A 23004-nucleotide genomic window follows, 5' to 3' on the forward strand; every position below is an offset into this window, starting at 1 on the left:
ATACAACTGTGACTCTAATTTAAATGCGTATTTCAATGGCTGTGTTCAAAGCTATAAATAAAAACGACTCAATTGCCGATTTACATTTATTTACGTATTCAGGATATCAAACGAGCGGATTTGAAACCATAAAAATATGGGTAAAATTGGCTCCTAGTTTTTATTTAGACCAATTTACATGTAACCATCGTTGCAGTTTAATGAACGCGAAATCAGATTTTTGATCTATGGCCGAGTTGCAACTATTGAGAAAAATTTTAATAGCAATAAAATTAATTAAGATTTAAGATCATTATTTCAACCAAATTTTGTCAAAAAACACAATTTGGGAGTATAATTCCTCCAATACCTTTATCCGGTTTTTTAAAATTTGTGAAATAGACAAAAATGTGGTCAGGAATTTGCTTCCCACCACTTTAAAAAATTCCGTCAAATAATGAGTATTATTAGTTAATATGTTATTATAGCATCAAAGTGGAGGCAAATTACAAAAAATAATATTACGCAACCGCATCCACCAATTTTGCAAACATACTACCAATTATTTGCTTGATGTTTATTAATAACTAAAATCAACAATTGATTTAGCACTAAATAGTGTTAAATTTAATTTTGTTAGGTTCCATTACTGTAATAAGGACTAAACATTTCATAAACGCAATTCCATGCGTTTAGAATGTTCGATTCGTTTAGCTCTAATTTATTGGTCTGTGACTTCCTGTCTTTGTTCATACAGTGGGCTTATGGCATTATTGTATCCTTGTCTAGCTGGTGTCGGGTTTATTAAAGTGTGGTAAAAACGTGTCAAGGGGCGGAAAAAATAGTTTTGATAATCGTCTAAATGATTTGGGATTAGAGAATGGTTGTAGCGGCCATAATTCGGCCAAAGCGAGACGTCCGTAGAGGAAAACGGCATACAAATGTAGTGCAAAGAGGCCTTTTATTATTGGATTATGCCCAGTGTCCTGGACATAACTCCAGGACGATTTACGCAAAATTGAGCGAGTGGATATGTGCCGACATCGTATCCAGCTTTCGTGAAATCAATGATTTGTGTTACGTTCGGACACGAAAAAAACTAGCGAGTACGTAGCACGTAGAGGATGCTGCAGTTTCTTTTGTGGTCTTATCGAAACGGCGGCCGGTAGGACCGTAGGCATTAGCATTCATGTCGCAGGCCGCCACAAACGTAAATCGCCTGAATCTGCAGGGGTGGGGTCTTAATTGCGTTTTAAATAGGGTCGACTATAGAGCGGCTTCTTCAATTATTACACCTTATATGATTATTGCGGCCTGGAATTGAAATTCTTCAATTATTTAAGCGCGGATTTAGTCCCCACTAGAGTCAATAAAACTACTCTAGGACAATCATAAAAGAGTCTTTGAAGTCGCAATTTAATTAAATGTTAACTTTATTAGCACGCTTGTTTGGGCTTCGGTAGCGGCGGACCCATCGACTAACTCCTCTACTATTTTGGTTTCGCTTTGTGTTTATTCGAGAATGCAACGTGATTTTATTTTTATGCACTCTTTGAACCATTCGTAATTTGTTCAAGTGTTTGATCTAGCCACAACTACTTTGTGAACTTCATAACCACTTTTAATAATTAAACTTCCATAATTCCACTTGTTAAAACACAATTATTCACCTCATTTTTAGTTTCTCGCCGGAAAAAAAAGTTTTACTAAACACGAAGCGCGGTGGAAATAATCCCGGCGCATCCACCAATTGTGATATTTATAAACCTCAATATATCAGTCTGGATTTAATTCTATTACAACAGGTTTATGCAACTTTAAATTAAAATAGCCGCGCTATTGTTGCGTTAATTTGATAAAATGGTTAATTAAATTAAAGAGAAACATAAATATGTGTGTCTGGTTTCGCCGCTGCACTTGACACTAGTTTTTCGGTACGTGCAGTTGAAATTCATAACAAATCATTCAGCGTTTGTCTACCGACTTTGTAATGTTTAATACAGTTCAGCACCGGCGCTGTTTTAAAACCAATATTAATCAAACGAACAATATACAACTGTTTCCATTTGTCGAAATTACGTAACGTGACATTTTCATTTTCTCTTTAACTACGCAGTTTTCCACTTCATCGGTCTTCAGTTATTTTATAATCAAAAAGCTGCGAGAAGATTCGTAGCCACTCGAGAACTAATTGAATATTAAGCAAACAACGTGCGTTTTCAAAATGAAACAATTATTTCAACAAATTATGCTCTCATTTCGCGCTACACGCCAAAAAAACTAATTGATACTCTATGGAACGTGTAATCTCATTGCTCAAATTAATGGCAAAATTGCAGGCTTCTCAATCGAATTTATACCCCGACAAAGCAAATTTTAGAATCTCTAATTTCTAAATCATTAGCTACACGACTGGATGAATTATTTAAAATTTGGCGGAAATTATAAAGTTCTGTGACTTAATCCCGGAATACGAAATAAGGGAAGAATTGCGCATTTACATACATCAGATTTCGCCGCAGAGCTCCACCTGTATTATCGCAATTTAAAAAAGTTAGACAAAAACCGAAATGAAGAAAACGAAACTGCGGGCTTTATGAAATGGGTGTTGGTGGTGATTTGAGTGAACTTCCGATCGTATTGTGTGGTTTTTGTCGTTTTGCGGTGTTTGGGTTAATGTAATGCGGACGTAATGGGGTGCAAATGGGCATCGATTGTCGCCTGTGAAACTAGTTTGGAGATCGGAAGTGTTATCTTAAGAAGTGTTATCTAGAAATTGCGTAATGAATGAGCATTTGTGTAGTATGTTGGTGTCCCAGACTGGTATCCTATCACTAGTTGGTGCTATGATATGATTTATGAGGAGCTTAATGACCGTAATGCGAACTTGAGTCCGTTGGCCCAAACTCTGAGCTCACTTAGATAGGTCAGATAGGTCAGGCCTCTTGCGAGTCCGACCTTATTATGTGCTATTATGTGTATAAGTGGTGGCCACCCGTCAAATCCTATGCACGGGATGCTCGTCCACCTTACCTGCTCAATTTATTGCATAATTTAATTATTTGGTAATTTGATAGTCATGCCTAACAATAACTGTCAGGTCGGTGCGACTCTCTGGGGAACACCGTTTGTCAAGCGCCACCAAATCACTGAAAATTATTACTAAGTAAAAAATAATTCGGTTTTACGAGCCGCGCCGTTGATTCGTTGTAATAACCACTGAAACAAATATGACAGGCTGTAAAAGTTCCACCGTCGAATTACTTCTAATACCGCGTTATATTTATGTAAGACTTCCTCCGTAAAGTTTAATTTTCCCCGTGTTTCAAAGCTCAAATGAATTGACCAATTGAAGCTGGCGAGAGCTCGCCATTCTCGTATATTTTGCAACATTTTAGAAGCATAAATGTGTGTCGCCACTCGAGAAAACTTATTCTCGCCTAGCATAAAATTTCTAAACTGTTAAACAATAAGTAGAATTTAAAACGGGCCACAAATTTTGTGTTTATTTCTGTTTAACAATTCCGTACAAATATCTCGTTCCATTTCTCTTTGTGAACTTTGGCAGTTTCAATTTTCTGGAATGGATTTGTTCGATTTGCTAATTAAAGTATTGAAGAGTATCAGCGTAGCGCAAGAAACTTTTCGAATTAGAAGAGATGGGTTGTGGGTTGAATCTGATATTGTTTATTTTTCGTGATACAAATATAAACATAAAACGCTTCGGTAATGGAATTTTTAGACACTTTGAGAGGAAATGTGCTGAAGTGTGGAAGATCAGACCTGGCCAGAAATGGCCACGATTTAGTGAATTTTTAATGAAAATCTCTTAATACTAGATATCGGGTAGGCTAAAGTGTTCGATTATTTAAATTCATTTCGTAACGAGCTTCATTATCCCACAAAACGAGAAAGTGATGCAAATATAACGAAAGCTGTACACGTTGTGTGTTATAAGTTACGCTCTTATCCTTTTGCTATAATTAATTAATAATTAATAATTAATAATAATAATTAATAATTAATAATTAATAATAATTAATTTTCTTGCATTCGGAGACAATTTCTTTTATTCAAATGACGTTAGTTAGCCGAATTAAAGCCATTAACTTCAAGAACTATAAGGTTAGACGAGTTTCGCATTTTATATTCGCAAAATCCATTCGAGAATTTTAAATATTTAACCAGACATCCACATAACAAAACATTGTTTGATCTTTGACGAGGGTTGAAAGTTTGGTCAATCAGAAATTAAATCGCATAATTAAATTACCCAGGCGTCGGCGCCATGCGACCAAAATAGACAAACCCATGTTACGGCAATTTTTCGTGCAATTTTAATGAATTTTAATTTTTAATTTATAATTTTTCGAATGGTGGAAATTAAAAAGGTACGAGTAAAAGCTGTTAGCGGTTCTAATTTTACGTGGGGTTAGCAAAATTAAAAAACACAATTTCACGTAGAAAAATTCATAGTTAAAGGTTTTATTGCTGCCATTGGGAGAATACGTCATTTCAATAAAAATAGTAGACGTAATTTTATTTTATTACACAAAGTTGTACCGCTTGCCGCTGTTTCAGAACTTTGTAAATGTTTTAATTTTAACCAGAGTTGCGGAATTCTTCCGACTACTTCATCATTTCCTAGTGTAGAGTTAATAATTTTTGGCAAATCGAATGGTAATGAGAGTCGTTAATAAATTTAGTTGTGATTACTAGTTTAAACTAGTGTTGTAGCGCATGATTACATGGCATAATAAGTTTGTGGTATTTTAAGTCATCAGTTCGCCAATGACCTCATAATTAAAGTTTCGTGCGCAATTAACAGTTCAGTGAAATCGAATATATAATGACGTGGGGATTATTCGCATTATGCAAACCACCAAACCGAATTACGTCCATTTTTTGACACTTGCTAGAATCACACAAAATACGCACACACGCACATCATTCATTTCAAGCTTAATGTTCCGTAGCACGTTTAAGCGAAGCATTTTAAAACAACAGAAAGCGGACTAAAGCCAGGATCAAAAGAGTCGAATGAATTCTGGTTATTGTTGGAACCGCATCGAGTTTTAATAAGACTACGAAATGAGCACCGCTCCCTTCCGTTCGGAGTGAATTCGCGTCGTTTTTAAAAAATCATCGGCTATCGCGTAATTATGTCGAGATAGATTCAGGTCCGGTGTAATTTTCCCGTGGTCCTGTAATCCGGTTTAATTAAACTTTTTAGTGGAAAAATTTGTGAGTTCCTGCAAAAAAGCACGTTTAATTTTAGCATTAAATCCGCGATACATTGCAAAGTTTTTCGACAGACACAAATGAAAACGCTGGTTATTTACAACGAACACTTGCACACACTGCTAATTCAGCACTTGAGTCAGGAGAAAAAATTTAAATTTTACGGTTGTCGCCAACAGTTATTGTGAGTTTGAAAGGTCTTTGTTTCCACTGTGAGGAGATATCTGTAAGCAATAATTTGCGCTCAATACATTGAAGCCTTTATTTTGTAAAATGCGTCAAAGAGTCAAAGGGGGCTGATACGAATGTGGCCCACGATACGTGAGTTAATTAAAAACTGGTAATAAGTTTGGTTGAAGACTGATAGTGGCGCAGTCATGAAAATAATAAGAGTAGATCACGGGAAGCTTATTCACTTCTTTCTTAATTACCAAATGTTTCTGTCATGATAAATCAGGACACGGCAATTGTCCTAGTGTAAGATTACAAGCGCAGCCGGCGCCCTAATATCTCCCTACACTTCGACTGTTATACGGGCCAATTTCCCCATAAGCCTTGCATTTACTAGAAGTTGTAGCCCTGAATGACGGCTATGCTGCACTATTACACACATTAAACTTCGTTGCCCCCAACTATGAATGTCGAGCTCATTATTTAATCCAACCACGATACAATTTCAGGTATGTACAATCCCTGCAACATCAATATTTGGCCAAAAGTATATAAACTAATCCACGGTTAACGCTGTAATCAGGCATCAAAGCAACGCCAGCCTGTTTTATTTCAAACTTGCATCGGCCTGCGGCTCACTTATGCAGCCATGAAGAGAGGAACTTATTTAATATTTAGGGGCCTGTGCATTTGAGTGATTTTTATTACGGCAGAAAAAATCTGCGAGAAGTAAGGAAATCAAAGCCAATAAATGTGTCTTTTCCGTCCGAGCCACCGAATCGGAAAATATATCGACGGAGTAATGGCCAACATTGAGACCACAATGTGCACAAACTAAACAGTTATGGCCCATATTTAAGTTCACGCTCAAACTCCATCGGTTTGTTAGTCCTGTCTTTTTCCGAAAGTAATACCAGGCACATTTTAATAATAGGCAAAAACGTTCTGATATATTGTTACTATTTTTGTTGTTCCTGATTCCACTTCAAAAAACCTTATTCGAGTGTGCTTGATCCGGCAAAATGTTCATTCGTTGCTGTTTGAAACTAAAAATGGTTTTAAAGATTTTAATTATTTGTTGAATAAAATAGCGTGAGTTATGAGTTTGTTTGAATTGTTGAAAGACTGTTGATTTTTGCGTCATCTGCTGTGAATCAATCATCCTGTCACAATAATCGGCTAAATTATCCATATACCGCTTCATCTTCCCAGAATAGATTTTTAATTTGTCGCGATCCAGGTTCGTTATGTATCAAATCACAGCAGCACTCCACACGAGAGACCCTTCATTTAATATATAAAGCCCGCGTCGCAGTAAATTTTTCCATATTCCCCTGACATCCCATCATGTACATCCAAGATTTCTTATTTATCCTTTCCGAAATAACAGAAAAGAAGTTGCTTATTTTTTCCGAGCCGGATCGTAAAATTTTAACGTCACCATATACGCCACTGGACGAGTAAATTAAGACGATATTCTCCGCCGCGGAAGAAAAGAACGATCGCGTTAAAGCCGACAGCAGTATATCGGATAAGAATGTGTCAAAAGTCTCATGGATTATCAATAAGGCGACATAAAAATGCGAAAGATGCTGCGCGACCATCCACAAGTCAAATGCGTGCTTGTAAAACTTATTGTGTTCTGAGCTTAAAGAAACATAATATTACACCGAAGAGACGCTTTTGTGGCCCCGTCGTGCTGGAATACCCTCAATAATATATACAGGTAGCCAACGCAAACGTCGCGACATTCACCCCCTCGTAAATCAAAACTGATTTTATTTATACCACATTTTTTATTTCCTGCAGTCAATAGAGAAAATCACGTTTAAATAAATTATACGAACGAACGGCCAAATGTGACTGCGGAGCGGAGGAAACACAAGAAAAAAGCGCGAAACGACTATATTGTGTGGGAGAAAATTAGACATTGCATGGCGCGTAAAAGAAACAGACTATTTTAGCGTCGCTTTGTTTAAAGTGACGCGGGAAATGACCGAATTTTTCGAATTGAGACTATAAATTCGTCGTGTGTCGTAAAAATACTAGATGTAAAAGTTAGATAACAATTTTACAACGTTAATAAATTTAATACTAAAACTAATGGTCACGCTGTTTACATGCAACCCCTCTCGTCCTAATTAAGCAAATTAATAATTATTTAGGGCAAAGCGCCGCAGTGGGAGCCCCGGAAAAACGCTAAACGTCGAAATATCTGACAATAAGCAAAAAGGTGGAGTTTATCCTTTGTATCTGTCAGTTTTCCGTCGTTTTGTGACCTATCAGATAAACGATTTGTGAGCGGAACTTAGCTCAGGCGAGGTTTTCCCTGCATTGTCGATGTGTTGCAGGAAATTAACGTTGTATTTTAGTCTATAGTGGTTTCAGCTCGCCGATCAGAAGCGACATGTTTCCAGCAGATTCGATTGGAGTAATTAACCGCGCTTATAAGTCAAGAATTAATTAATCTTGCCAGTGCAGCTTCGGCGTATCTGTTTCAAATATTTTATTAATATTGTTTGAAAGCACGTCAAAACTGAACACAATTTGGCATCCTTTATTTTTAAATGTCAATATAATATTCGACGCCGGTGGGCTAATTCATTTTAATTGTGTAATATGCGGCTGTTATGGAAGAGCAAATTTAGTTTGATTAAATCATTGTTCTGAATTTGCTTTTGTTTCGTCCATTTAAACTTTGACAATGCAGATAACAGGATGGCAGCTTTGGCTAAAACCGTCGAGTAAAGTTCAAGGTGTCAGACTTTCATGAGGTGGTTTAATGGTTGATTCATCTTGATGTGGGTGGTGTTGGTAAATTTTAGCGGTCTGGCGTGAAAATAATCATAGAGAATTGGATGAGAAAGCTTGAGCAGGTTTAAGTAAATCTCTGTTGATCCCGGTATTGAGAGATTCAATGCAGTAGCGAGTTAAATCACGTATCGCATATAAACAGAGAAATAGTCAGTCAATACGTCCGCCTGTATCGTCCTTCAACGTGCCAGGAAATAAGGACGAACATAAATTTATTTGTGTACTCACGCTGTTATTAATGGATTAAACATACCGACCCATGTTCAATGGGCTGATGCTGGAATTGTTGCCATTTGTTTGATTTTTGTCTGTTTTTGTTTACAGGGCAAACAAGAGTTCTACAATTTATATGTGCTTCTTGTTTAGATAAGGAAATATTCCGATCGCTTCCAACACACACTACAAATCGCTTAAACTGCGTTTAACTCTCATCAAACGAGATTTAAATTAATCCGCTCTGTCGATAGACCGAAGACAAAACCGTTTTTTAATGTTCAAACATGGCTATTTTACCCTTTCGATCGATATCTGATCGGTTTAAAAGGGTATATCCCCGCAATTAAAGAGAGAGTAGTCATTTCCTAATACACCCTGATAACGTTTAACTTCCGAGGTAATAAAGCAAACTTTACTAAACACACTTTCAAACTAAATTCATTAAAATTCAATTAAAAATCCAAGTAGTTTTCCTCAATTTAAAAACTGGATTTTTCGATTTTTATTTAAAGTGCAACGTTAGCGTGTACAGAAATTTAATCTTGAAATGCAGCACGCGACAAAGAGACTTCCGAGTAAAAAATCTTTTGTTACGTGACGCTCAAAATAATCTCGGAGCCGAGGAATATTCGGCTGAAATTGCTGTCAAAATCGTAATGAGACACGACGTCCTCGATAGGCAGGTAACTTTCTATAATTCAAGTAATAACGTCCTCTTCGTTCCTCTACTCCGACTTCTTTATTCGGGTCCGAACCATCATTACATAGAAAATTTCTCCCTTCAGTAACAATACCAGATTGTTTAAGTGGCTTATAAGGAAAATTAACTCTTTTTTAGTTTACCGAAACTATTGCAGGCGGTGCCAAAGTAAATCCTCCTGCAGTCAATATCAGCCTGCTTATGACAAAATCGATTCAAAAAATATACATGTGCCATATGTTGCTGAAATTGATTACACCTAACTCCCTCCAAGATCAAGTTCCCCGAAACAGGATTCTTTTAAAATTGTCGGAGTGAAGACAAATTAAGGAAACAACGAGAAATATTCAGGTTCCCTTGAAAAGAATATTTTTCTTGAGTTTCAATATTTTCCAAAGCTTTGATGATAATCGGGTAGAGCTTCAACGCACCATGACGTTTGTTTGAATACAAATTTTTCAAACGCGCTCAAATGAATAGAATCAATTTTCTCTTTATGTCAGTTTTGATAACGGTAACTTTATCGCCCCAATTTGCTAATTTATGTGATTTTGCAACGAGCGCAGCGCCAAGGAATAATGTGCGAATATACTGAGTGACGTTAGAAATGTAACACCTCAACAAACGACGATATTTATTACTTATTGCCGATTAATTAAAACAGTATTATTAATGAAAACATTAAAATAGCCTAATAAATTCAAACTAATAATTATTGCCCGATGTGAGTGGTAATAAAATTACTCCTGGCGTTTTTAGCAAACAAAATAAAATTTCAGCTGTTTTATATTTGATCCTAAATACACACAATAGAATAAACTAGGATATTTGAAATCACAATTTATATTGCTTGTTTCCCGTGAAATAACAAGAGCGGAGCCTCCACCAAAAATAAGCTCATATAAAATGCTGTTTGTATTGATATAAAGAAAAATGTCCCCGATTAGATTTGAATGACGGCTGTCAAAAATATTTACGATACATTAAAATATGGCTGGGTATAAATCTGTTTATTGTAAAATGCATAATGATTGTGGGGGAGTAAACCGTATTCGTCCGTTTCCGTGCGTTGTCGTCGTTTGGTTGGTCCATTCGTAACATGGACTTGGTTTTACAGAATCAGTTTAGTACTGATACAACCGCCGTTAGAGGGAGTTCGTGAACTTGACACTGGAGGAGCCAAGAAACACGCTCGCGGTATATCTTTCTCCCATTTGAAAATGTGAAAAATTTGCGCGGAACGGAAATTCTCGATTTAAATTCACCTTAGCGGTTATTAAAATGGTATTGTTAGTGTTTCGTGATGCCTAAGTGATTTAAAATGACTTCCTGGATCGTCCTTACGGTTATCCTAGTCGGAATCGTCGCCACTAATGCGGATAATTTAGGTAAAATATCAACCTCTCGATGTTGCACATCAAATGAGGACCTAGAAAATTCACGTGGAAGGTTCAAATTGATGTTGTCAGGTGTCCCAACTGTTAATTTGTTTAGCACTGAATAAATTAACAAGTTTTTACCGAAGATTCACTTTAAATGTTAGTGTGGAATTTTAATAACGTTTTTTATCCTCTGTGAATACTTCATTCATAAGAATCTCAACAATCTTACAACTACTAATTCCATTCATGGTAACATAATTTGACTATGAGCCAGAGGTGCGTGTCTCATTAATTATTTATAGTGCGCTATTGTATTAAATTAAAATGACATAATAATTCCCATTGCTTTTTCTTTTATTAAATTTTGTTTTAATTGAATTTTCTATTCGAGGCTGATCGGTCAAAGAGTAGGTTCATAAATTACATTTTGTTTAAATTAAAACGAAATAATTAAATTCTTGTTTAAAATAGCATAGTGTTACTAAAAGTTTTCGTATCATTTCATAACCTTTTGCACTTCGGTCGAATGATCGACAATTGGCCAAAGTTCGGCCAAATTAAATTAAAAGTCGGGGCACCGCCACTTTTTTATTAATATCAATAAATAAAACATGCAATTATCTTAGCTGCTAGTTCGGTTCGACATAAATTCCATCTGGCAATTCGGAAGATAATTCCTGTTTTAATTCAGAGCCGAGAAGGTAACTTTTTTGTTTCAAGGCATTAAACTTCCCAAAGAGCAGTAAAAAATAATGGTACCAGGAGTATTGGTAGAACGAATTTGTTCAGGTTCTTGTGGTTACTGGTATTAATAATAATCTGCATTGTTGTTTTATCGACTTTTGGGTGGGAGAAAAACCGAGCTTTGCGTTTGTACTCCAGTGATATATTTTTTAAACTCTTCTCATATTTTTCTTTAACTAATTAATCTACTTCGCGTTTAATTACGTTAGATGTCAACTTCATCACTGCTTTCCATTCTACTTTTCTCAAAGACGGCCGGATTGCAAATGGGTTGTTTAAATTCCTATACTTACTCAAAAAGTCAACTAAGCAAAACGATGTTAATACGAATTGTGCTAGTGTTAGTTCCGTCGTAATTAGTTTTAGTTCTAACAAGAAATGCAAGATCTCCTTGCAAAATTTTCAGGCGACATGTCCACCGGCCGTCATCGATCGGCTTTACCGTTAATTGAAGCTCATCAAAGTAGCATAACTCGTACATCTGGGCGACCTTTTTGTTGCCAGACAATAACTAGGGTATTGACGAAACGCTTCAAGTCTAATTAGTGCAAACAGTCCTAATAGAAAATCCATACATACTTTTATATTTTCATAATTAATGACTCTTCAAAGTCAATTAGGTACCTGAACAAAGGCTTTACTGCAAAATCGTAGTTTATGCCTCTCTAATTGTTCGTCGAGTCAAGAAAAAGCTAAATGTCGCCCATTACACAACAAGCAATGACTCGTTGTCTTTTTAATTTTGTGCTCAATATCGGGAATTTATACATCGCCGAGCGACTTTATTTTTTCAAAACGACTCGTACCACCACACCGTAAAATTTACATAGTTCTAACCGAATCAACGGTCAACACAACATTCCATAAATTGACCAGTGAAGCGTTCATATCCAGTTTGATAATCAAACATTAATGGCTCTCGAGTTAGCGATCTGCATAAATATGTATCCTATCACAAAACACTTTTTCTCTCGCGAAATAAAGCCGCGTTCAATTTGCTCGCACATTTTTTATTTTTACTTTTGGGCGGAACTGCCTCAGGATGATCAATTGTCAACTAAAAAATCTATGGTGTGTTTTTGTTTGGATGAGATTTTCGAAGTGTGAAGGAAAAGTTGACAAATGTGACCTAGTTTGAATCGTTGACAGTGGGAATCAATTTACGGGCGGCCTTTTTGTGCTTCAAAAATGAATTTATTTTTGTAAATTGGTGTAATTTAAATGTGAATGTGATCGTTTAGCGTTAAACAAAATTGGCTAAATCCGGGAAAAAGGTTTGAAAGGCAATAAACTAGTTGGGGTATCGGTTGTTCGGCGTCTACCGCGTTTTATTTTTGTGTGGTGTTAATATGATCGGTGAAGTGGCGCGAGAATGTCGCCTGAGGTAAATTGACTTGGCAAGAGTCTGGATTTGATAGTAACGTTTAGTCCTGAAAGCCGTTGTGGGCATTGTGTGGCTGGATAGTTTGTCCTGTGTTTAAAGTGTTTGTAATGGCCAAAACCGGCCCTGCAGTGCCGCTCGATTGTCACTCGGGACTTCATCACCCCTGTGTCCATACAATACTTCCGATTGTTGGCGTGATTGCGCCCTGCTTTATATTTAAAATCAGGAACTGTCGGAAGTTTAATGACGTTGCGATAGGTATCCTCCACACGTATATGAGAGAACCTTTCGTGGAAATTCGCCTCACGTACCACAATACAATCTGTATCTGGTGCATGCCGCATATTTCATCTGGCGGCATCTCACAAGACAAACTGACCCTCTTCTCTTCCGGACATTCCCACGTATAAGTCTTTAAAAATATCAATTTACACGGCGAATGCACTCCGTTTTAAATTACTCAGCCACCGTTCGAAACCGCCTTTTCTTTGAAATTCTCCACGAAATTGGCCTGTCTGTCCCCTTGTATTTATGGCCAAACGCCCCAGTCCGGACCTGGAAGTCCGCTCCGCTCACACGATTTTTAAACTATCTTAAGACTTTGTTATAATACTGATAAGTGCCTCTTGTTACAAAAGCTCTAAGGCGAAGCGCACTCAATAAACTAATTCAAAAGGTTGCTGCATTTTCTTATTACGTCGGCAGCGAGCAATTTAAATAAATTCCTCATGCTGACATTGTTTCGGGTTAAGGTCCGGCTCCTTTGGTTGTGCCTTTTAGCATTTTGTTTTGGAACCTGCACGCAAATTCACTCCATCGCTCATTTTTCTCTTGACAAACTTAATTATAGCACATTTAAGTCGAGGCGCCGCTCACAAATTGCTCGGTCACTTAAGCTTGCATAATACAAGACTACCGACGAAAGCCCGTTATTTATGACCTTTATCAAAAAATGAATACAAGATCGGAAACACCGATAGCAAGTTTCAATCGCTGATGTAGTATCAAATATTTATCATTTGATTGATTTGATTTATTTGGACAAGCATTAGGGCACATTATTACTTTTTGTATTTCACTGATGCATCGTATATTGGGATTTATGAAGTTTTAAATAAACACAAAATTGGAAATTAATGCTTATCAGTGTGCTTTAATCTCGTAATGGAAATTTTATATTTGCCAATGCTTTCCTTTTGTTATTGGCCGAGTTGCCCACTCGTAATGACTGGGAACGGCCTTGTTAGCTCAACCCTCCTAGATCCAGGTGGAAGTTGATCCAAATTTTCAGGAATATCAGCAAATAAACAACACATAACAGTAAATAATATTGGAATATTCTCCTGTAAACAGGTCGTAAAATGCTGACAAGCGAACCACAATTTGTAATAATGGAAATAATTCGCCGGGCGATGTGATTTAGTGATTCATTTATTTTTAATGTTGTTCCACTCCAATCAAAATCCTGTTCGGCATTGATTTATTTAAATCTAATAAGGATTTAATTATAATCCATTATGGATTTTTCGATTGTCTAATAAATTGAAGGGGAAATTTGGGAATTCGTTCAATGGGCGAAATCGAGTGATAAATAATATTCGGAGCGAGTCAAACCGTCAAGACGAGAACTTGATATACACATTCTTGGACAATATGATGAAGAATTTAATTTCGCCCTTGTATAAAGAGGATTGCAGAAGTTATAGCTTCAGAAAAATAATACAGAATCTTTCTAAGTCCTGTAAATACCTCTTAGGGACTCCTTTTAAGTCAAAACTTTCTTTTCTAGACAAATAATAGAGGTCGCGTTATAGACGTGTTTGCTATTAGTATTTTCTTTAGCAGAGCTGGTGCAACTTGCCATTTTTCTGATATCTAGCCAGGAAAACAGACGTATTGACCTTTTGTCGTTTCCATTTTGCTTTGATGTTGAAATTTTCAAGCGTAGGTGTTGCTATGTTCCGAAGGAGTGTAAACGATTCAATAGACACCAATGGCGTGCGTAGTTCCAGCAAAAGACGAAATTTTTATTTTTCGCGTACGCGGAGTGTCGTCATCATCGCCTCTCAATTAGCATGAGCAAAATCCGGTGACTAAGCCGAGGTGCCGCCTGTATTTGATCAATGCTATCTTTTAATTTGGTAGATGGTTTGGCCATGTGGCGGTACGCCATTGAGGTATGCAACGGTATTTATGTAGAGTTGATGATCGCGCCATATGTGGGCTTACAATTACTTGAAGGTATCTTTTTGGGACCTGATTTAGGATTGCGCAAGGCAACCTTGATTGGGTAGGTATAGGTAGGCGTCCTATCCACGTTTGTCAAGGCTGTTGCGAAATCGCATTGCGACTATGACATCTGTGTTACCTTACGTTCGAAATAGTAGTAAATAAGTTGCGTTTTTAGCACCTGTTTTATGATGTCATTAATTTATTTACGCTAATAATACTCGTCCGTTTCATTATTCGTACTCAAGGATGGATTTCGTGTTTTCAGCTTGCGAGGAAACAACGTTTTAACCTAGTTAGTTAATTTTACCTTAATTAAAACCTTTTGTAATTTGACTAGTACAACTTACATAATTGCCAACATGAATAAATCAAGAGCTGCTGAAGTCACCGGAATCAGAGTGGCGCGTGTCAGCATTTAGGCTTTTATTTCACTTATTTTAATAAATCGAAAAGTAATGCGCGGATTAATAATCCGTTAAGTTCCACATAATTGTAATTCTGTTCCGTAATAGCGAAGGTCTGTTCGTAACTGTTATTTAAGACCGCCTTGCGACACATTAATAAATTAATTACTCTATCGTGACCGCCGCATGCATGTACAACTTTCCGTCTCAATTTATCCTCTTGTTTTAACGACGTTCCGAATTATTTCAATCCGGCGAAATTTATTAATCCAAGCAATTTCCTAATTCTTCACTCAAATTGGCGTTTTATTCCGTCAAAGACAATAGGCGATTAATTCAACAAAAGCTTTCTACTTCGTAGTCACCGTATAATAGATCCAAATTGGTCGGTTTTCGGGACGCATAATTTCATAAAAATCATCTAACCCCACTCGAATTTGCATCAGACTTTTGCGAATTTCATTTTCATTCCCCTTTTTCCCGACATTAACTTCTATGCATACATTTTTTATTCTTCCCCATAAACGATCTACAATTTTCTACTATTAGGGTTGAAGCACCCACTTAACGGTTTTTACAACCGTCAATGTGTTTAAAGTGTCGCTTTCATCCCAGATTTGTAAACAGGGATGCCTCCCAATGAATAACATCTTTTATTCATAGGGGAACATATGCATTTTTATGAATTCGCTAATGCAAAATAGCTGAACCACTCGAAAATAACCTAGTTTGTAGTCTGACACTGGCGCAGGGTGGCTATTAAAACAGAACGTAAAATAATTACGACCCTCAGATGTGGTAGCGTAGACATCGAACCGACCTTTTATTTTTACATCACAATGTTACCATTGTACCTTATTTAGTTTTTTTTGCTCCTAAAGCACGTGTGTAAATTTGCAGATTTGTCAATTGCGAGTTGTTTATGACCGGAAGAAGTGTTTCGGTTGTGGTGGTCGTGTTTGCCAGCCAAAAATCGCAGCTTCTCCTTTTTGGGTAAAGGTGTTTACTAGAAACTCCACGCTCCATCCGTTTTATTCGTATGCATTAAATGGCTTCTGGTTGCAAGTGTATTGATCACATTATGGTGGAAGTAGTGTAAACACTTATTCGCAGGCGAAAATATTGCAACTGTGCGAAGAGTTTGCGAGAATAAATGCATGGAAGTAATCGGTGCTCATTAATTTCTCACAGCTTTGTGTCTGAGACGATTTAATTAAAAGTTAAATTTTTAAGGAATTTGGACATGTAGACGGAACTCGGCTAAATAATTAATTATACCAAAGAAAATAGCTATAAAATTCTTCGCCCTGACAAGAGATGAATTTATTCGAAAAATTTTGCACGATTTAAGGTGCACGACACGACACACCCACGGCAAATTCCGCAACTATGAATAAGACGTTTTTAATGTTTTGACTTGATTTTTAGCGTCTTGAACTTTGATGCGGACATGAATATGTACTGACTGAGAATTATCCAAATGACTTTCAAATTCAATTTTTTCCATTTCTCTAACTCCCTTTTTGAGCTAAAATTTACATGTACGCAAAAACGACAAAAATCGGATTACTATCTGACACAGAAGTGATCTCTAGCCAGAAGAGCTTTTAATTTTAACTCCTCCATTATGGAGCTGCTTATTTTGTGTATCAAAGTTACATGCACGCCCTAAATCGTTTCTTTGGAACGACCGATCCGGAGCATTGCACCGATGCAACCACTCACAAACTTTAGTTTTAATTCAACGTTTTATAATCCACTCGCGCAGACGGAATGGAACTTTTTCATCAAATGTGAAATTAAATTTGCACACTGGGAGGCACCCTAAATAAATTTATTTATTTCACATATTAGTACCTTCGGAAAGTGCGTACACAAGTAAATAAAAGGGACAAGATCAAAGGGTCACGGGTCTGTTATTTGTTGTGCTCCAGGATACGGTAATATAGATTTTTCCAAATTCAGAAATGCGACTGCAACGCAACTTCGGAACGTAGCATCTGCTTTAAAACCGACTAGATTGCCATTTGGTACAAATTCTAATTAATTCAATTCATATTAACGAAAATGTTTATTCAAATATTTGGCGCCGGCCTCAAAAATGATCATCGACGCGATGAATACAATACATTATGCTAGTAAATGAATTCCGGCGTAATGACATGACACTTAAACAAGATGATTTGAATATGTAAGTCGATTTTAAATTCATCGAGTTAATGTTTCGTGAGATAATGTTGGAGCTTCTCGCGGTCTGAAGGCGTCACATGCATTTAGAGAGCGACAGATTAAGTAGTTTGATTGTGTATGTGTTGCATATTGGACGTAAATCGAACGCAGCTGACAGAGTTGTCATTCGCAGCTCTGGACAATGTATCGAATGGCCGTTTCAGGCAAATAACGCAATTACGCGGCCGATGTAAAACTTGTTACACCGAAGAATATTTCCGAAAATTTTAATTGAAACACTCGAGTCTAAATTATTGTCAATTGGTGTTAATGTGCGTTTTTAATTTGACGAATGCGAATGGAAAATACAGAGTTGTTTAACATTTCCCTGGCGCTAGTCCAAGTTTTCATCGAAAATTTTAATGCCCTTCCAAGTGCTACTTCCATGTTAAATTTTAGGGAAGGTTAGAGCTCGAGTTGCGTGACATTTTTATAAAATCATATTTAAATATAAATTGGGCAAGTTTCGATGCAACTTCAGCTCCACGTTTTATGGAACTTCCCAAATTACTTCAAATTCTAAATAGTGATATAAACCGCTAAAAACAAGGCAGGAGCTTAAGTCATTGAATTTTAAAATTATTACCGCTCGTAAAGTAATGGATAAAATTTTTATGACTATTCAAACCCGATACCCTCCTCAATTACTCCAGCGAACAATCGCAGTTCGCCAAGGCCACCCCGAATATTAGGAAAGCACACTATGACAATGACAAATTGATAATAAAAACCGCGTTTCGCTTTCTTTCTACACTAATAGTAATAAATTGCTGTGAACTTTGATATTCTCGTATAATGTCAAAATACTTTCGGTTTTTCTGTACGAACTTAACCGCAATCAATATACCTAATAAGATTATTCACCTTGGCTATAGCCTGCCTCTTGCAATAATCCTAAATATCGCGGCGTAACGAAAACTAAAGAGTGCTTCATTCTTATGGCAGTTTTAAATAACAACTTTTATGATACATCGCTAAAGTTCGCTTGGAACAGAAACTCAGTGACAAAATTGAGTTATTTTGAAGCGCGTTGATGCTATGGCTGCGGAAACTTTGTTAAATATTATTATTTTCAGCTTCGTTATTATTTTTATTACAACATACTTCAAGAGTTTGCCAAGACAATTTCCATTATCTTATTTATTTAAGACTTCAATTGTCAATTATTCGTGCATTGTCGTCACTGGGGGATTTAAGGCTCCAATAAAACGTCCCTTATTTTCCTCAACATCGTTCCCGACATATTGTTTATTGTATTGCAGGAATTCTGTAAGCACGTTCTCGTCCTGGATTCGAGTCGAATTACTGGCGGGGTTTGTGGTTATTTAATTGGGGTGGAACTAGTTTGAATATTTTTCCCGATAGACTTCTACAAGGGAGGCTATTAAATACACATTTGCTCAAACCGTCCCTTTTTATCTCGGATAGTTAATTTCAACTGCAAAACCCAATGGAGCGATTTAATAACATAAAAATGTATCTCGTCTGAAATTTATGGAGTTCAAGACATGACAGTTCCGCTTTGTTGAATAAAAGCCGACAAACAACATTGACTTTAATAAATCTATATTTAATGGGCCTGCTAAATATTTAGCGACTTCGCATTTTATTGTGCTTTAACACCCCGTTTTGTCCGTAAAGACTCCGCGTCATTTTTTAAATTTACGGTGCAAACATCGCTTTATTAACATTCGGTAATTTTTTGACATTGTTGAAATTGCACTGCTGCGCAAGCAAATGACAGCACGATTATATTTGATATTTACAGAGACCTAATTCCATAAATAAAATTTTCAGTTGGTTTATTTTTGTTTTCGGTTAATCTCATAATTACTCAATTACGTAATTACCAATACACCCGCCTTTAATCGCATTCGTTCGCTCTTTTTGTCACGTTCAAACACCAATTTTGATCCTGGGAAGACAAATCACCATTAGATTACCAAATCACAATTACTTACATTAATTTGGCCCTTTGATAAATTCCCAAATACGAGATAACACTAATCGAAGGGTAAAATTGCCAAATTGGGGCGAATTTTACGATTCAAATAAGCGAACACACGACGCAAACAGAGATATCACAAACACTCATTTCCATCGCATGGAGGGCTTTTTGCCGCGTCACTAATAAAAATATTGGGAGGCACTGATACATGCAATGTTTGCCGGTTTATAACAAATTCATCCAGTGGCGTTTCGTTTTTTTTTTCAATTAACATACATAGCCTACGTTTTTTCAGCGAAAGTTTGTTCGATTCTGATCTGGAGGCGAATAGGAAATAGGAAAATTTTCTAATTTGACTTGTAAATCGGAAAATTTGATTGAGTTATTGTTGGTATGCACCAGTGGCACTAAAGGTATTAGTAGCGGATGGAATTTGCCGACTATTTATGTTGTACTGGGTTTTAATTTTGCGTAATCGGGGGAAATGGGTCATCAAGGGTCATCGTCTGGATGTAAGCAAAGCGGGACAAAGAGAATAGGATTCCTGGGGTAATAACAATATATTCTTATGTTTTTGACAAAGCCATATGCGGGTGTGTTGTTGAGGATTTGGCATGTTTCTTGGGATAAAGAAATCAATGCTTGGAAGGCCCGATATTCGGGGTTATAGGTGTAGAACGCATAGAATTCCCTTGAGCCTCTTGGGAAAATATCGTCGGTGTGCATTTCTTTAGTTTCTGGTCGAATTGATTAGAACGTGTTAAAGCAACATCTAGTAAATAATGGAGCGCGAAACAAAGCGATCGGAGTTGGAATTTAAAGAGGTGGAAGAACGAATTTGGAAGTTGTCAGGCTTCCTTTTGTGGAAATAAGAGCATCCGGGCGTTGCAGTTAAGAACCAGTATTTATTCAGTACCTCCAGATGCAGCTTCAACTGCTGACTGGCCGAGATTCCTTCTGTCAGCGCAGTCAATCAGATGTTGCGCCAGTGGCGTAGCCAAAGGCCCAAAAATGATCTATTTATTCTGTACGAATACTAGAAAAATCTTATGCTAGGAAACAGTTTTAAATAAAGGAGTGTGAGTGGGAAAGTTATTTTTGGTTGGTAATTTTTCGACTTTCATGTTTGTAATTTTTCTTCGATCGCGAAAAAAGTGGATGAGAAAAAATTATCAAGTTTCAACACTTTCTCTTTTAAATTTATGTTTTTTTACGAGAAGTTGAGGCATTTCCACTGCTGGTTTTTAATTGTTAAATTAGCTTGGTGACGCCCCTGTGTGGTGCCATATACGTCCTGGCCCAGTTAGAGCCGCTTCTTGGCATGTTATGTCCGAGTGTCTTCTTCGTGCGGTTCATCGACTCTTCAGCCATTTGTTTAAGGGATCTAACTGTTTTCCTCCGGTCTTGATAAATGGCGTCTTTGTTTGGCGGGCCGCGACTCTTTGACCCTCCATTTCGCGACTCGAATCATAATTGGACCAGACGCATAAATTACGTCACAACTAACAACACGCTAAATTTCATCCTCGGGGAAAAATTCCAAAGGCACAACAAAAACGGAAACGGCTCACTGAGACACCATTATAAGAACTAGCGATTTATTACTCCGCAAACTGCCACCTATGACCCCAAACTATAAACTATGCTCACTTTTCCTCACTAACAATTTCATACTAACAAGCTTATTTTCGACAACACGGATCCCAAGCCCGACCTACCTCTCACAAAAAACCATCCGACGTACGAATGTATAAACAAAAATCCGGACCAATTTGATAATTTAATTTCGGTAATGATAACCGATCAATAAATTTGCCTGGTAGTGATCATTATTCGTAAAACACTACTTATACAAAACTGCCTAGTCTTCCAAACACACAAAGCTTATTGAAAGGTGGTTATCCCCGGGTTAAATACACTTTTCTATAAAGCAAAAATTGAAAAATCCGCTTTTAATTATCTGTTAATTAGCCCGAGTTCTGATTCCGCGTACAAAAGCATTTCTGCTTTTGTACTAAATAAATTAATACAGTTTTTAAGTTGAATTTGCGGATGCAAGAGTGCCAGATTTCAATGGATAGTAGTAAAATCGGGCCTAATCCTGGATGTGATTCTGCATTTGAAGCAGCTTTTACAATGATGCAAGTTCATGTTCCAGTTTCCGATTTCTGACTAACTTCACACATAAACCGCCTTTTTATACTACAATAAACACTCATTTAATAGACACTATGGTCAAATCCACTAATCCACTAAATACGGTCGGGCGAAATTGGGACGCCAAATTACGACTTCCATTTCACGTGAAATGTCAGATTATGCGATTTACACAATTTTTTTCACTTTGCGTAGAACAGTTGTAATTGATGTAATTCTATATTTTTTAGTTTTGTTTGAGATAGAGAATACAAGCACAATGTTCTGTAAATTAAACCGGAAAAGATGAAGCAATTGCGTGGAAATAATCTCTTTAAAAGACCAACACAATCCATAAAAAGGCGGACAAGGAAATAAAATATTAAAGTAAGATTAATTCGCACACAATATTTGCACGAACAGCAGCGGGCGATACGCGGAAACGTATTATCGTATAGTTTTAAAAATAGTTAGATGCGCGATATTAAAAACGATCGCGAAATGTGGGTGTCCAACAAAGAGATATTGAAATTTTGTAGTTCATAAACCTGACGTTATGGGGTCCGGATTTTCCTTTGACATTCGTTAATTAAACAAGCGTATTTGTGACGAATATTTGGATAAATTACACATCGGTTTGTGAGTAAACATGTTCGCTGATAAATAGATAAAATCCCTATAGAGTTATGATTTACACAGCAGCTTGTCAGCAGAATTTCCATATTCCCTGTCGAGCAAAAACTATCCAACAAAAGATTTTAATAAAGACCTCTCTCAAACAGCGCCTTTCTTGTCCTCCATGCACTGACCTCAGCCAAAAAGTTTGTTTTCTATCCATCAGTCACGAGCAAGCGGGCTTTTTTCCAATGACTCCTTATTATCAAACAGAATGGCAAAGTCAACCTAATTCATCAAATTTCATTATTCTACGACAAAATGCACTTCACTTTGAATTCCTTTCATCTGCCTAATAGAATTTAGTTTCATTTCACTTCTCTTCCATTCAGTTACCCTAATTTACTTCAAATGATACGGCAAACCCTGCAAGTCATTTTCCAAAAATTACACTAATCACGTCAAACACTTCACACGAAACAATTATTTTCCAATTTGGGACAAGAGAAAAATCGATCGAACGCCGTCAAACACGAATTAGTCATCACTTATAGGACTTAATTAAATTCCTCACGATTAACATTTTCCAAATCGCCGCTAGATTTGCTAAAAACTAATCAAAATCCTCACTTAGATCAGTGAGACCCAATCGCAGCATCAAAATTTTTAGTTGAGACTAGGATTATTATTGACGTATTTCATGACAGAATAACCTGGAAATTAAAAATTCCTGTGATTTTTTCCATTTAATGTGAAATAGCGATGGTGTGTACGAACAAAACAAATCTATTCCCAAGTAAATTGGTATT

The 23004-nt window shown here is 36.8% G+C and overlaps 1 protein-coding gene across 2 annotated transcripts in view; it reads left to right on the top strand.

Annotated features, from left to right (window-relative positions):
• The first annotated feature begins 10242 nt into the window (after window positions 1-10242).
• The window catches only part of LOC662950 (uncharacterized protein), a 59612-nt gene continuing 46850 nt past the window's right edge, over window positions 10243-23004 (top strand). For both annotated transcript variants that reach the window (XM_008201237.3, XM_008201238.3), the window contains exon 1: window positions 10243-10509. In XM_008201237.3, the coding sequence (XP_008199459.1) occupies window positions 10443-10509 (67 nt within the window). In that variant the 5' untranslated portion in view covers window positions 10243-10442. The remainder of the gene's footprint in view (window positions 10510-23004) is intronic.

Source organism: Tribolium castaneum, chromosome 10 (assembly GCF_031307605.1).
Source record: "Tribolium castaneum strain GA2 chromosome 10, icTriCast1.1, whole genome shotgun sequence".
In the NCBI taxonomy this organism is placed as follows: domain Eukaryota; kingdom Metazoa; phylum Arthropoda; class Insecta; order Coleoptera; family Tenebrionidae; genus Tribolium; species Tribolium castaneum.